The sequence below is a fragment of the Silurus meridionalis genome, chromosome 4 (assembly GCF_014805685.1).
Source record: "Silurus meridionalis isolate SWU-2019-XX chromosome 4, ASM1480568v1, whole genome shotgun sequence".
Taxonomy (NCBI): Eukaryota; Metazoa; Chordata; class Actinopteri; order Siluriformes; family Siluridae; genus Silurus; species Silurus meridionalis.
Window position 1 is genome coordinate 22538820 of NC_060887.1, and position 17611 is coordinate 22556430.

General features: G+C 38.4%; 1 protein-coding gene across 3 annotated transcripts in view; it reads left to right on the plus strand.

Moving 5' to 3' along the window:
• Positions 1 to 5000: 5000 nt before the first annotated feature.
• The window catches only part of grik2 (glutamate receptor, ionotropic, kainate 2), a 132082-nt gene continuing 119471 nt past the window's right edge, over positions 5001 to 17611 (plus strand). For 2 of the 3 annotated variants that reach the window (XM_046847150.1, XM_046847152.1), the window contains exons 1-2: positions 5001 to 5147; positions 7467 to 7858. In XM_046847150.1, coding sequence (XP_046703106.1) covers positions 7741 to 7858 — 118 coding nt within the window. In that variant the 5' untranslated portion in view covers positions 5001 to 5147; positions 7467 to 7740. Of the gene's footprint in view, positions 5148 to 7116; positions 7859 to 17611 lie in introns of those variants that run through there. The other variant, XM_046847151.1, reaches the window with a different exon arrangement.

Sequence of the window (17611 nt, forward strand, 5' to 3'; positions counted from 1 at the left end):
CGCTTGTTCTGTGACTCTAACAAAGAACACATACCACCTTTGTCCTAGTTATGGCCTTTCAAATTCAATTGAAAACTATACTTTGTGTTTAGTAGTTCACTGAAAGCAATGGTTTGCTGTGTTTAGTCTTACAAGGGCTTCAGGTTTTGCTCTGGTGATTAAGTTGGAATAGAGAATACTGTGGAGCTGGAATTAGATAAACCAAAGCCCTTAAGGCAGCTGCTTCACATCTACAATCAACAGACAACATATATATTTTCCTCCCTGCCAATTTGATACATTTATTTGGAGGTGGGAAGACAGAGTGCACAACTAAGAAGAGTGCTTTTTCTGCTTCTTAACTTCTTCCTCTTCTTGTTATTCTCTCTATTTCTCAACTAAAAACAGCCTTTTTAGAAGAGAAATGTATATTTCACAGGGTTTATTTATTTATTTTTTTGTTCACCTATTTTAGAATGTACCCATTAATCATGAGAGACCGTTCACTTGGTCAGTGCCACTATACATCCAAAGCCTTTTCAGTAACATTGAGTATGAGTCATGATTATACACTGAATGGAATGACAATTCATAATACAACTCTAAACATTTACAGTCTTGCATTATTTTTTAAAAATGGGAGAAAACTGGACAACACAAAGGAAACCATGGAGATGTAGAGGGCAACCTGCAGACGTCAATTTGAGCTCAGTAATCCTGGAGCTGTGCAGTGGCAAAACTACCATGCTGGCCTAAATGTAAATAATAAAATAAATATGCATTGTGAACTTGACATTGTGAATATTGTGAACTTGCTATTAATCACTGTGCAGCGATAGAAAAGTTAAAACACAAAGTGTAGTAACCGAGTGCAAGTTTATTGCATTACATTTGAGTTGTTGTACTAAAGAGAAATACATTTCAAATCAAATATGGAAAACTAAATAAGGAAAACTAATCTGGTGTTCCACTAATTGTGGTTGAGCCCAATTATGAAAAACAAATTGAGCATTAACTTCTACTTTACATCATTAATGGCGGAAGCAATTATTTATTTTAAGCTTGAATTAGAGATGAGCAGGTGCTAAGCCATTTACCTCTGTCCTGAAAACAGAGTCCAGTGCTGCAGAGCTGTGAATGCAGGACTGATAACTATTAATGATGTGCATCAGTGTGTAGCCATTATTGAATGCATGATGATGCCTCTGTCTAAAACAGATGAAGGCAGGATGAACGAAAGAATCATGATAAGTCGGAAAATACAATGATAAATACACCAGTGGGATATTTTGTGATTTTTTTGAAGAACATTGTAGAACATTTCCTGTGCAGCAGTTCTACTATTTTGTATAGTTAAAAGTCATTGGTGTCATTTTTGGTTTACTAATCATAGAACATTGTATCCATGCTATAGTTTGTATTTTATGTCTTGCTATCCATCGAGTATTACACTCTGTTTGTGTTTGTATGTAGATGTGCTAGGTGTGTATTCAAGACAATGTCTAAAAATCTGTCTTTCACCCACAGTGCTTGAGCATTTCCACAGTAACGTTAAGGAGACACATTCCAGTAAGAGGCATGACAGGCTATGAAAGCGAGAGCTGATCAAGACTGTAGGTTTCTCCACCTCTGTCCTCATGTGAGCCACTGGTGAGCACCCAGGCCTCATTAGAAACCTAACAGAAGAGTCTGCTGTCAAAAGATTTTATTAAAGCCAAACCACATCAAAAGCAGCTGAAAGGTTTTAATGGTTGTTGTTTAAATAACTGCCACGAGCACAAGATTTAATCACCCCCGAAAGTTTTAGAAGAGCCAGTCTAATTCTTTTGTTCTTGCTATACATTTACTACATTTGTGTTTGCGATCAAAATATGAATATAAGAAGATAGATCAGAATTCTTACAATTTTACTTCAAGAAGTGTTTAACAATGGCATGGTATCTTTTGTTTGAACCAACTAATTTTTTTAAGATGCGGTTTCAAGATCAAAAATTTGAACATATCTGATTGTTTGTTGAAGAAGAATATACACTGACCAGGCATTACTTTATGGCCATCAGTCAGGCATAACATTATGATCACTTGCCTAATATTGTGTTAGTTCCCCTTTTGCTGCCAAAACAGTTCTGACCTGTGGAGCATTAACTGTAGCAATGTGAGCTACAGGAGCTTGTTAGTTGGATCGGACCACACGGGCCAGCAATTGCTCTCCACATGCATCAATGAGCCCATGACCCTATCGCCAGTTCACCACTGTTCCTTCCTTGGACCACATTTTGATAAACACTGACCACTGCAGACCGGGAACATCCCACAAGTGCTGCAGTTTTGGAGATGCTCTGATCCAGTTATCTAGATATCACAATTTGGCTCTTTTCAAACTCGCTTAAATCCTTACGCTAGTTAACATTAACTTTCAGGACAAAATGTTCCCTTGCTGCATAATATATCCCACCCACTAACAGGTGCCATGATGAAGAGATAATAAGTGTTTGTCAATGTTATAATGTTATAATCTTATGCCAGATAGTGTGTATTTGTCTGTTTCATTTTGGGTTGAGCATTGGGTTTCATCTGTGAAGACTGTATTTGTTTTTTTTTAAGGATAAACCAACATAAAGATCAGAGAGCTGACTATGAGAAAAATCAAACCTTTGTGAAGCTGAGAAAAGAGGGGAAATAGATCAAAACCATTGTACAAGCACTGTGCATAACAATTCGCTGTTCCAGGAATACTTTAAGTGGATAAATATAGAGGTCTTATCACAAGATGCAAAATGAATGGTAAGGCTAAAGTGTAGATAAATTAAGAATATGTACCTCATCCAGAACATACAAGTTCATTGGTCATGGAGTCTCCATTGTCAGTGCATTATAGCTTTCGGGAAGCATGCCACCACAAGCAGAGTCTTTAGGATAAAGAGACGTTGTGCATTTAGGTTCTTTGGTTAAATGACAAGCAGGTGAAAAGAAGCTGATGACAGTTTTTAGTTGCTTTAATATAAGTGATAACAGGAACTAATTTGTCTTGTGGATATTCCACAGCATTAAATGTAATTAGAAAGTGATAAAAAACATGACATTCATTTATCATTTTTTTCAGCTTCATTCTGCAAAAGGTATTAGTATTCCAGAGCTGGAAAAAATGGGCACAAGGTGTGAGAATTTACCCCACATAGGACACCAGTTCATCACAGGGCAAAAGTCTGACATCTTATCATTCTTTAATTACCAAGAAAATGTTATCGTTGGCAACCACTGTGGAATATGTTAACAAAGCTGAAGCAGTATAACAAACAGCTATTCCCATAGACCTGCCTTTCCCCAAACATCATTCATGTATTAAAATGTTGCACTTAGGCCTGTTTTGTATGCCGCTTAATCTCTTTCAGGGTTAATCTGGCTGACTTTACAGCTCTGGATGGCTGCTGTGTAAGCAGGTGGTGAGGAACTTGCTTATAGTTTCATTCATGCGCTGGTGTTTGTTGCACTGTGTGTATGTGTGTGTGTGTGTGTGTGTGTGTGTGTGTGTGTGTGTGTGTATGTTTTGCAGGTTGGGTATTACTTCCTCCGGCAGATTAGGTGAATAATTAATTTCCTCTCCGATATGGAAGACTGGTTGTAATTAAAGAGACGAAAGAGGCAAAGAGAGTGCCTCCCACCATTTTTCTTTTTCTCTCTCCTCTTTCTATCTATCTCTTTCTTTTACGCTTTCTTTTTTTTTTGCAGACTTTTATTTTAGCTATTTGAGAACATTGGGATCACTTTACTTAAATAAAAGAAAGAACATGAAAGAAGCAAAAGAAAGCGTACCACCATATGAATCGGTCTATTAGCATAACTATACACATGGACATCTGATATGCACTGTATGCTTAATGATCTTTTTTTCTCCTCTTCGGGGCGTGGCTACAGTGTATGAATTGCACAGGACAGAAATAAATCTGATCTCTGAGAGGTTTATTATCCTTGTGCAATACACAGAGACTTAATAAATAGCCTGTGATAATTTATAATCATAGCTGTGAAGATTGGAATTATTTGGAACATTTGGAGTTATAAAGCAACTATTAAGTCAGTACAGTACTGAATTTATATGGCCATTCATTTTGCACCATGCAACAAATTCGTAGACAGCATGCATTGAGCTCAAAGTGACCTAATTAGCTGGTACATTAGTGTGCCTTCGCCAACCCGGGACACATCAAGACACTGCTACTCCTCTTTTGAGTCTTCTGGGGTACAGAGAGTCCTTCAAGTCTCTTGGCAGATATGCTTTAATTGTTTATTTATAGTCCATAACCACTTTATCCTAGTCAGGGTCATGATACGGCAGATCTGGGGCTTGAGGGGGAAAATACACTCTGTATACCACACACAGATATACACAATAGTAGAGAGTTTGTCTTCTGGTATGTTTTTGGAGCTGGGAGGAAACCAGAGAACCCTAAGTAAACTCATGTGGACACAAGGATGACGTGTAGTAAGAACACACAGCTAGAAACCTGAGATTTGAAGCAGTAAAGTTACCTAAGGCACCACTCTTCTTTACAATGTGACATAATAAACTATAAATATCTGTGTTTTCACCAGAGCATTACAAACTGTAAAGCAGCAATTAATCGAATACAGTAATGTTGTTAAGGTGCTATTTCTTGGTGCGGAAGAAAAAAATAGATCGAAATAGATAGAAATGTATGTCTCACCCAAAAAACAAATGAAATTAAACAAGCAGCTTCCTGCTACCCTATAAATCCCAGATCATACCAGTTCAGTCTCCACTTAGAAATAGATATTAGACTATTAAATTCATGTAGAAATACAGATCAGTATTACAAAAAAACCCACGCCTTATACCTACAAGAAAATCCGTCATTTCACTTTAAAATTGATCATCTAAAATGACGTGTAGGGGGAAAGATTGTGCATTAATTCTGCTGTTTGCTTAGTGAGAAACCTTGAGAATGCGTCGCAGCCCGGCTGCTCTCCGCGTGTCTTTAAGCAGCGAGCGCTTTGGCCGACAGGGGGCGTGGCTTGTCCACGGGCCGCACGCGGAGAGGAGAGAGCAGCCTGAGCGCGCGCTTTCCTCTCCGCTTCAGCGGAACAGCTCAACTACTTCCTCCGGCTGTGTGACTGCTCTCCAGCTCGCCAAGCCTCTGCCAGACCAGGTAAGTGTCCCTGATTCTTTCCTTTAAACTATTCGCACGCGTGGACAGTTTTATCGAGGAACTAGTAAAAGAAAAAATGCATTGAAATGCAATAATGTGAATGACGCCTCTGCGATCGGGTAACTTGTGACTCATTGTGCGGTTTATATATATATATATATATATATATATATATATATATATATATATATATATATATATATAAACGAAAATGACATTTGGATTAGATTTGAACTTCTGAACTAGATTGGACAATTTGCTCCAAACGATGACGTGTTCAACCTCTCGGACGGTTATGATTGATGCTTAATAACCAGTGTTGCGTGACCTCGACTTGGTGATGCCCCATTCCCCCCACCCCTTCAAAAAAACACAGCATTTGCGTTGACATTATGAGAGGTGATCATTGAAAAACCTACGAAAGCCTGCAGAGTGTCGGCACACAGACGCCTCTGATAGATGATCCACATATATGCTGTGTATAATCCATTAAAAGTAGACGTGCATTTTCAGATAGTTTGCTTTTAAAAGCTCACCATTTGGATAAAGTTGCTAAAAAAGAGAATGTGGCATTGGCGACGAGGTCCAAACTAATCGTAAAGCTTGTTTTCCAGAAATGAAACTCAAATCGTGTGGTTTTAATTGGAACAATCGGAGCATGGTTTGATGAGAGCCAGGTAGCTATTATAGGATAAGAGTTGTGTGCTTGTGTAAACCCCCTGAAAAACGCGTATCTAATTCATGCAGTGCGAGCGCGCTCCGTCTCTGCTCTCACTGCCTCCGTTAAAGAAGAAGAAGAAGAAGAAGAAGAAGAAAAAGCTGAATTAGGCAGTGCTGTGATTTCCCCTCTGGCGACTTTGAGGAAAATCGTCGCTCTCTTGGGATGTTTTGATTTTTAAAGCCCACTTCTGAGCACTCAAAAAAGTTTATTAGTGGAGAAATATAACTTACCTATTGGGATGTTTTATACGATCAAGTGAATGTAAATGAGAGGCTGGTAAATGCTGCATGTCCCACTGCTACTGATAACAAGCTTTTGAGCTGTGGAGTTTATATATATATATATATATATATATATATATATATATATATATATATATATATATATATATATATATAGGTGCAATGTCTCAGGTAGTGTGAAATGCCTTGGTTTGCAGAAAGCAGACCAAATACCATACAGGAGCAGCCAGGAATATAGGTTATTGATAACAGTGCAGATTCAGACTTCTGGTTAATACAAATCATATGTTAGGGTTATTCACTGGATCCCACTGCAAGCAGAACAACATCGACCATGAAGTGACAGCTGAGAAATCCTATCTGTCATATCTGTGCTCCTGACACGCACAGAAAGTGGCCTGGGTTACAAAGCACTATATTTGAACTATGTTCATGAAATAGCCTTATAATTGATTACAGTTTAGATTTGCAGTGTTTTATTGTTTTTTTTTTTTTTTTATGTCGAATTTGTATCTAACTGGTGTCCATTTTTATAATCCAGTTCGCCTTCCTTTAGGCCTACATATCGCTCTCCATGGTCCTGAAATCCCTACTGCCTTTAAAGGAGTTTATTTGGGGCGACAATAAGATTTTTGGATACATTAAGTAATCTGCTGTTCATTCTTATAACAGATTTTAAATTAATTAAATAGTTCAAATAGCTAATTAGAAATGTTGAACAATATATTTTACAGTATAAAGATACTCATGATCCGGTCACAAGTAATACCAACTTACTCTCACTCTTTGACAAATAAAGCACAAATGTGGGAAAAAAGTGCACAATCAATCATTAATAAAAGCTAATCATTAATAAAAGCTATTAATTTCATAGACAGAGGTATTTTTGTCCCTGAACAGCGCGCGTTCTGTGTATCGCTGAAAGCTCAAAATCTCCAGAGCAAGCGCACAACATCCCTGATACAAAACTCAGCCCATAGTCCCAAAAATCCACAGATCGAGTTTAATAGCTTTGATTTGGTGGCCACAACTGATGAGAACATTTTGGGAGATTATCGAGAAGGTTTGGTGGCAGGCGACGCGGCAGAAAAGAGCCGTGTTTGAGTCTGATATATGGAGGTGGATCAATGTGTGGTGATCGGCGGCAGTTAAACATGCCCGCTGTATCCCGCTGTGTCTCTCATGCCGCCGCTGATCTCGGCTCGACGTCAGAAGGTGCGCAGCAGTGCAGCACAGCGCCCGCATTAGGCGAACGGAGACTCCAGCACAAAGCTCTCACCTCCCGCGATCCGCGCTGAACGTAGCGCGACTCCTGGTTGGTGGATCTCCCAGTTTCTTTTTTGTCTCCTCTTTCAGGCGGCTCGTGCATGGATTTCGGCCGGATTTGTGGCGCCTGACATGGATGGCCCGCCGCTCGCCGAGTCGGAAGCCTGCTCCTTGGTGCAGTGAGAAGGAAGGACACGCGGCGCTTTTCCTTGAAACGGACGCGGGACGCGAGCGCGCGACTCCTCAGTGACCATGCCGTGATTTCTGCGCGCTGCACCCCTTCGAGACAACTAACAACAACAACATTTTGCGGGGAGTTTTTGCAAAATCCAAAGGAATTAAAACGCTGTACATTGCAGGCATCATGAAGATTACCTCCCCGCTGATAACTCATGCGAGATTCAGGCGATCTGTCAAGATCCTACTGCTGCTCGTGTTGTGTGTGGGATACTCTCGCGGCATGCCACATGTTTTAAGATTCGGTAAGAGCATGCTTCTGTAAGTAAACACTCAACACCGCGATTTGTTTTGGTCGCCATAGTTTGGGTCGCTTCCTAGTTCACGTGTTGCTGTGCAACTCACATACTCTTATTGTAACAATTTGGGTTTCTCTGCCACACCTACTTGCTTTTCTCTTATCTGTTATTAATATTTAATTATGGTCCTTTTTATTTTTGCACTGTACATTTTCACCTACTTTACATGCATGTATTTGAAAGGCAATACACAGTCACATACACTGGGCACAAATAAACTGATACACCTGCTAAACTTTAATTCCTTTAAGTGAAGTTACACAATAAACCTAATTCCAAATCAGTTTTGCAAAATTCTCAAAGGAGTGCAACATATTGCAGAATTATCGTTGGCCACTCTTCATACTTTACCAATATGTGTAATCTTTTTAAATGTTATAGCAGTGTTTTGCCTGAACTCAGAGTAGTGTGTGTAGTAGTAAGCTCTGAGCAGAACATCTGAGGTGCAGTCTCTATACAGCAGCTTTTCCTCTCGCATGTTGCTATTAGCAACCCCTTCAAGGCATGCTTTGTTCCTGCTCATGCCTTACCATTAGCTCTTGCACACAGGAAGCTGTATTACAAACAGGCTTAGACAAAAAAAAAAAACTCCTAATGATATCGAACCTAAGCAGTTATATGATGTAGCCTACTTAAACGATTGGGATGCTGAAAGAGCGATTTTATATCTGCCGATTGAAAATCGAGCTGCTGTAGCTCTTAGGGCTGGGCCTGTATGTGAAGTTCTTCTATTCTTGGTTCTAAGTCAGGGCAATCATTTTTCTGTCAAACACACCCAGGGGAATTCTGCAGCACGGCTTGTGGTTTGCTTTAATTATGTGCCGTGTCAAAGTGATCGGCCTATAGCACCAGCTTTAGGGCTTTGCTAATTTAAAAGCCACAACAACCGGTGCAGGCTGATGCTGGACTGGACATGACCTCTTGTGTTTAATTTCTCTTACCTTTTACAGAGGGAGAGTAAGTCCGCTATAATAGTTTTTTAAGGGTTCTTGAAAGGTTTATTTTATAATTACCCATATATTTAGCGCTGGATGTACTGTCATGTTGACTTTTAGCAGCTGAGACATAAAATAATATTTGAAATAACAGAAAATAGACAGAAATGCCCTTCTCTTGCTTGGGACAATATTAGGAGGTGTATGGAAGAAGGCCTTTGTAATAAAATAATAAGATGTATAAAGAAGTGTAGCCTGTAGCAGATTCACCAGTGTTACGTTTAAATATACATTATATATAGTATATATAAAGAAACCCTTAAGAGTATTAAAAAGTGTTGTGGCCTAGCTACTTTCACATATTCTTTCACACACACATCAGTGTAGATTCAGCTCAGTTCAAATCAAACCCTTATTTAAAGTCAGAGCATCTTGAGGGATAACCCTCATTTGCAATGCAGCCTCATAATGTAACTCTCAGCCAACCTGATCCAGCTCATGAATTATTTGTTCATTAGCTGAAGAGAACTGTGCAGAGGAGTGGATCCCCAGTGCTGAAGACAAGATCCTTAAATCATTCAAAACTTAAAACCCAAACTGTTACCTACCATTGCAGGTTTAAAACAGCGATCCAACTGTAGGTTCTATTAAAAGATTTCATAGCAACATCATTATTATCATACTATAAGCTCTTTTTCTTGGTGAATCTTTATGTCCCGCTTCATGATTAGAGCTATCACAGTGAGATCTCAGAAGCTCACCAGGCCTTATAGTCAGATCTTTAGAGCACTCTCTTGCAGGGTTTGTTACAGATTATTTAAGGTTTTTTTGTAACAATTCTTAGGTCAAATCAAAGAACCTTTTAGAGTTCTTAATTTATACAGCCTACATAAAGAAAAAGAAAATAGTTTTCTGGTATTCTAGAGGCAAAGGAGCCCTTGCTCAATTCCTGGACAGTGAGCCACCCCTGCCAGAGTCTAGGAGGAGGAGGAGGGGAGGAGGGGTGATGGGTGGGGGGGTGGATGTAGCACAAGCGAGTAACCTCTCAGTATCTGTTGCATCATGAAGACTATAAAGCATAAAACTGGTGCAGAATCAAAAATACGGACCAATGATCTGTGGTGGTGACCCCTAACAGGAGTATCTGAAGGAAAACAACAACAGCCTTGGGGAGAATATTAATCCATTTCTTCATTTTCTGTCTGCTGGAACACTTTTTTTTACTGATGTGTCTATCATGAGAACACTGTAGTACTGTATGTACATTCATGAATTTATGTTTAATTGTTAATAATTGGATTTTAAATGTGTCATATTATTTATATAATTTTTGTCAGTAAACAGGGTTACATTCACTATATTGCCAAAAGTTTGCAGACACCTGGTCATAAGAATGGTATGTGCTTTTTGAAACTCGCATTCCACATTTATTCCTATAATTCCCTCCACTATTCTGGGAAGATGTTCCACTAGATTTTGTAGTGTGCTTGAGGATATTTGTGTTCATCAGACACAAGGGTGTTAGTTAAGTCAGGTACTGATGTAGGGTGAGGAGGCCTGGGGTGCAATCAGTGTTCCAATTCATCGCAAAGGGTTCAGTAGGGTTGAGATCAGAGCTCTACAGCAGGCTGCTCAAGATCTTCCTCTCAAACCATGTAAACCATATCTTTAAGGAGCTGCACAGGAGCAGTGCTATGCTGAAAAAAGGTTTGGGTTTTTCAAGTTCAAGTGAATGCAGCATTTTATTATACCGCATCCAAAGACATCCGATGCAATTGTGCACCTCCAGCTTTGTGGTAACAGTTTGGAGATGAACCACATTCTGTATGACATGAAAGGTCAGGTGTCCCAATAATTTAATCCATATAGTGTAGCTTTGTAGATTTTTTTTTCTAGCCATTACCCGACTGAAAGCGATTAATTCGCACTACCCCTGCCCCAAAAATGGTATGTTTATAAGAAGTTTTACAGAGGAATAAAGCTACTTAAAGACTATGTTTGATAAGCGGATCTTTAGCAACAGACTTGGATACAGACTCAGAAAGATAAGCAGGGAATGTCTGCATTTCACAAGCTCAGTTAATCTGTTTACGCTGATCGATCATATTAAGAGAGTATTGATGAGATGCTGAGATCAAGATTTTTAGCAAGGAGGTGCTCATTAGATAAGATTGTGAAAGCAATGCAAAGTGAATTCCATTTCAATACCAACCATTTTATTTCCTGCTTCACATATAACATCTATTAAGCACGATTAAATTTGTACCAAGCATTTATTTTGGTCAACTTTTGTTGCTTGACAGGTCAACAGAGGAAACAGGGGCAGTGGGCAATGGATAAGAGAAAAAATGTCTTTCCTGTCATTGAGTTCTGTGTGTCCTCTGTGGTGCTGACTGTTCATTTGGAATGACACTGACCTTGTGACTTCTTCCTCTGTATAGGCCTGCCTCTACTTCCACATCAATGAGCTGTGTGTGTGTGTGTGTGTGTGTGTGTGTGTGTGTGTGTGTGTATGTGTTTGTGTGTGTGCGTTCAATCATCTTTAGTTACTTGCTTACGCAAGAGGTTTATAAGCACTTTACATTATATCTCAAAAGGGTATTTAGTCCCAAAGAAGCTTTCTCCTAAACCAAAACGTAATTTTATTACATATCCATTTAATCCAAATAATTACATTTATCTTATAGCATCATAATAATTGATAATTGAATGTGCACACAGAAAAAGGTGTGTCTACCCTGAGTAGTGTTCATGGTCGGAGAATTTAAGACATTTGACCCCCACGGTATCATTATGTTTTTTATTTGGAAGTATGTTCATTTTAAAATATATGTTCTTCTCTACATCTTTTTCTTGTGTTCAATTGCACTATATAATTTCCAGCAGTTTTCTCAGTGTGCCAACTTCCTGTGGATTATAAAAGGAAAAAAAAATCTTTCAGTTAATTTAGTTAATTGACTTTTTGCTTAGTGTTGCCTCTGTGAATGATCAGCATTCTCAAATAGACTTTTTTTGTGGGTAGGTTTTGTATGCATTTCTCCCTGTTCTGGACTGGAGCCTGATAACTCTGAGTCAATATAGCTATTTAAATCATCACTAAGCTGCTTAAAGTAGTCATATTTCCTTTTAAGATAGTTTAGAGAAATGTGCAATTCTCTCGGAATTAGATATCAGTTTTAGACTTAGGTTTCCATTTTCGGGACCAAAATCAGGCAGTTGTATTGGTGAATGAAAAGACTTGCACACAAAGAATCAAAGTGAGCAATGGAGGGAAATAGAGAGAGTTTTGATAATGATAGATTTGTCTATCCAACATAGAAGATTGGGTTTTCAATGACCTTAATTTCTTGATGTGTGAAGCAACTGAATGTGCTTTTCTGAATGATTACTCTTAAACCCCTCTCTCTCTCTGATTTAAAATAGAAGTACCTTTATGCTAGAACATATCTGTTAGTAAGCGTTAAAGGTATTTGTTTTACCTAAACAGCAGGGGTGACACTGTGGACACAGGTCTATCACTTACTGGATTAGCAGTGGCTCAGTGGGCAAAGAATTGTGGGTGCCGAGCTGCCAATCATGGACACGGATCTGTCGGGATGTGGAATTCATACTGAATGACTGCTGAATGTAATGTTCCTGGCCTTTCTTTGACCTTGCCATTATGGCAGTGAATAAGACAAGTTGTTCTTGGCTGCCTTAACATAACACCCTTGTCACAACACTTTCCTTCACCCCCCCAAGGGCTTGCTTGTAAATGACGATATGTTTTCAATGGGCTGTTGAAGTAAAGCACAGAGCTGTAGCCTTGAAAAGATGGTCACTGGGCTTAATTGAATTTTGAAATGGCCCATGGGATTTTAAGAAGGTCATGCTTCTTTTACAGCATTTGTTAAGCTTTACTGCTTGCATCGCGCTCTCTCTTTCTTAATTTCTTTTCAAACAGAGAAGATGTTGCTTTTTTTAAGTTGTGCATTAAATCATCACTTCAAAGTCTCTGTTATCGTTCTCAACTTTAATTCCATTGATCAAATGCAAAGCATGCTTTATACCAAGCTTTAATATACTGACCACAGAGTATGTTATAATTCAATCAGCAGCTAATGTGATTGATATTGATACGGACTTCACGATAGGATTTTCCCTCAGTATATAATTCAACACTTCAGTAAATTAAAGGATACACCACCAATTAATGCAGACATACGCACCTTTTAGATACTAACAATGCAGTACATTAGCTGACAGAGTAGTATAGAAAAATATCTCTTTTTTCAAACTGATTAACTGAACATAGCACACACTTACCAGTAAAGTGATGACACGCTGGAGTAATTTTTGTTTTATAAAAATAACAGATATTCTAGGAACAAAGCTTCTTAAACATTTAACACTGCAGCTAGTGCAGCCCTTAATATTCCCAAAATAATTGTTTTAATTAATGTGGAAATATGTTTATGCTGGAAAATCTCTTTCTTTTATTGTAGCAAAAAACTCTATTCCTTTTATTGAAGCAAAAAACTCTATAACTAAAAAGTCATGGGCTGTCAGTATTTGGAAAGGTTGTCAGTCTTTCAAAATAAAAAAATAACTATAAAAATTTGAATCATACTAAAGCCAGACTCAGCATTGAGCTAAACTGCAAACGAAAGGTGGTTATGGTGTTGAAGCACCTATAATAGATTCTTCAAGATAGAACAGGTTATTTGATTTTTAATTATTTCCTGAAAATGTTTCACACATTACAGCATACACAGTCCACACAGTGCATTTAAACATACCTGGAATCTTAAAAGGAGTTCACACTTTATATCCACCCACACATTTTATACTTTAAAGATCATCTGGAGTGGGTATAAGTACAGTAGATCAGTTCAGTTATTCCTGTAATATGTATAAAATGCACATAATCTTTGGATCATATAACTGACTTTAGAGTTAATAAATATACCATATGTAATAAAAACATACTTTTGACTTTCTATACTTTTATAAAAGGTTATAAGATTGCTATAAAAAGTGTATGGGGGAACCAGGGGCCTACTTTAGGCTCATATGCCATATCTGATATCTAATCTGATTTCAGAAAAAGGTTTGGCATGCGATCATCCATGATCTTGTTGACTACTTCCGATCAAGTGAAACATGGGAGATGCTCAGGATCACAGCGTGTTACTCTCTGCCTGCAAACAGCAAAAACTAAACCTGAATCCTATTAAAAACTCACATTTAGGGATGCAGTGGCTTTTTAAGTGTGAGTGCACAGGCAGTGTAGGTGACAAAAGCTGCTGATACATAAGTACCAAAGGACTCTTTGTTATAATTGCTTTTCCTGTTGTGATATTTGCAGCCTCCTGAGAGGTACAACCCTAAAGTCAAGGAAAAGTGAGTTTGAATCCTGAAGATTCCATAGCCTTCTCTGGTGGAGGGTCCAAAATAGTAAAACTGTCTGTGCTGTCTGGGTGGGAGAGATACTTTTCTTCCTTGTCAATCAGATTGACAATAACCAATCGTGGGTATCTGTGAGCTCATGTTTGCAGCAGAGGGCAGATAGGGCTTTTCTTCCAAGTGTGTTCAGCACGAGCAGCATGTCGAAAAGATTTGGGAGCTGACTTTACCTGTCTCTGAGGAAGCATGTGCTAGTGTGAAACTGGGAGAGATAGCAAGTGGGTGGAAATTGGGAAATAACCAAAATTGGTTTTATAAAGCTGTTATGTAAGCTGTATTGGTTAGAACTCAGAATTAAAATTTTCTTTTCTGTAATTTTCTTTTTTTTATTAATCAACTTTTCCTGGCATTCAATAAAATTTCATATTCACACAACATTCTAAAAGAAACTGATATAAAGGCATGTTTTTTTTTTTATCGGAATAGGTATACATCACAAAGCTACTGAAAACATAATTCAATAAAAATGTATGTTAAGGAGTGTAGCCTCAGGTCGCCTGCAAAGCTGAGATATCACATTTCCATAGCCATGCTTTAAAAATTAAACTTAAAAGCTTATTGTAGTGACTTAGACCTTCAGAAACTTTATAGCCCTTTTGCAGAGCAAATATTGTGCATGTGCGTATGTGTGTTTGTGTGTTAGAGCATTGCTTGTGACTCAGTTAGCAATCATCTCTGTGCAGTTTACGAGAAGCTGAGAGAGGAAGGAGAGGAGGCAGGACAAGGTCTTAGGCTCCCATCACACCCTGCTACGGGGCATCCCTGAGTCAATAACTCATTTGGAGGGTTATGAATTAGAATGATCTGGCTCAGGGGAAGGTAGATTCTGGACCGTATCCTGCCTCTGGTCCCAAAAGAAATCTGAATAATAATCTACTCAGGGAAAAAAAATCGAAGTAGAATACAATGCCAAATTGGACCGATATCAGAAGTCCTCTTCTCTATTATTTGGTCCAACCCACCAAATGAGCAAATTTCTGCTGAAGTGGTCTTCAAATTCAATTTTGAAAAGCTATTAAAAACTATATTATATCGTTTAGGTTGGTTTGAGTGTTTAGAGTGACAGCTGTTCTCTTGGGGGAAGAGATTATGCAGCATGTCTATTTCAGTCTAGCTTGCAGGCTATTCTTTCAGTACAGCACTTCAAGTAAAGTATAGCTGTATAGAACACAAAGATAGATAGATCGATAGATCGAATGATAGATAGATAGATAGATAGATAGATAGATAGATAGATAGATAGATAGATAGATAGATAGATAGATAGATAGATAGTAAAATATTTTATCCTTTCTTTATGTACCTGATCCTCTATTTTTCTCTGGTACTCTTTTTTCCTAAGTATTTATCAACAAATATGACTCAATCAATAGGTGTACAGAACACTAAGGTAGATTTGCTCTGCTCCTTCTTACTAAAAGAAAATAATTAATAATGGTCTCCAGCAGATGGAAGAGAGGTCAGGGTTCTTAATAAATGCCAGCTCAGCTGGGCTAACAGTCATCTGTTGAAAATTGCAGCTAATTTTACTGAAACACTGGGACAGGGAGAGCAGTTCAAACAGGAAGAAAGATGTGAAATGTGTTTTCCTTGCCTTGTCCATCAGTCATAGGTTGAACTAATTTAGCTCTAATGTGGGTGAGCTTTATTTAGTGACATTTTACCTTTCTTTCGCTTTAAAATGATCAAATGACCAAAATGATCACTTTAACACTGAAGTTAAACACAGAGCATGTGCATCATACTGCTTCTAGCCACAAACCAGAAGGTACAGTCATACAGAAGTTATGATAATGTTTCCAAACATCTATAAGTTTACAAACTCACACACACCAAAAACTTGATGTTTCTAATAAACTGAAAATAATTATAATCTTGACCCTTCTAAAAGTATGGGTTTTTCCTTTTTGCTGTTGTAATAACCTTTACTTTTTTGGAAGGCTTTCTATTCGATTTTGGAGCACGACTATGGGAATTTGGTCATTCAGACATGAAGAGCTTTAGTGAGGTCAGATATTTAAGTGAGAAAGTCTGGTTTATAATCACTGGTACTAGTCATCTTAAAGGTGTTCAGTGGGGTTGAGGTCAACCCCATGTCGTTATAGACCACACCTTGTGCACAAAGATCTTGTCAGGATAAAAAAGGGTTTATGCTTCTTAGTGTCAATGAATTAAAATCTTATAGCGTGCAAAGACATTTTAGACAACAAACAGTTTGTGTGCAATGGTCAGGAGTCCTCATGCTTTTGAGAATATAGTGTAGTACTAATAGGGTCTTTGTTCTGACACGTCGAGCATTAACAGCATTAACTTCTTCATTAATTTGAGCAACAGGAGCTCGTCTGTTGGATTGGACCACACGGACCAGCCTTCGCTCCCCACGTGCATCAATGAGCCTCGGCTGCCCATGAACCCCTTCGCTGGTTCACCACTGTTCCTTCCTTGGACCACTTTTGATAGATACTGACCACTACGGACTGGGAACATCCCACAAGACCTGCAGTTTCAGAGACACTCTCACCCAGTCGTCTAGACGTCACACTTTGGCTCTTGTCAAACTCACTTAAATCCTCAAGCCCATTTTTTTTGCTTTTAACACGTCAAAATTGAGGACAAAATGTTCACTTGCTGCGTAATATATCCCACATACTAACAGGTGCCATGATGAAGAGATAATCAGTGTTATTCACTTTACCTCTCATAATGTTATAATGTCATAATGTTATGCCTGATCAGTGTATATATTGCACATATAATATATATTATATATACAATATTATATATTCTAAATACATAGAAAACCCTGTGGAGAATTTGCCCATTTTTTTTTCTTTTTTTTTTGGAATGCCTTATTTTTAGTGAGCCAATATTGCATTTTAATCTGGACAGGAGGCCAAACAAACTAAACAAACAAACAAAACACACATAAATAAATAATATCCATATAAGTACTTACAGATGAGGTGCCTTTATATGTGTGTGATTGTGCATGTGTGTGCAATTGTATATTCAAGCTGGTGGTGGGGGGTTGAGAGTGTATAATTGAGTGTGTCTACATTTGTACTAGACGTATGTCATGCCTTTTTGAACTCCCAGGGTTCTATCTGATTTCTGAGGTAGCCCGTGGAGAATGCTGTCAGACTCCGAGAGGCACAACTCAATATGACTCCTCTGGTGTTAGGGCTAGGGCTGGAAGGAATCGAGGGATTTGTGTGTGCGTGTGCGTGTGTGTGTGTGTGTGTGTGTGTGTGTGTGTGTGTGTGTGTGTGTTTGAGACTGCCTTTTCCATAAGTGAGTGGTAAATCTTTGATTTCCTTCT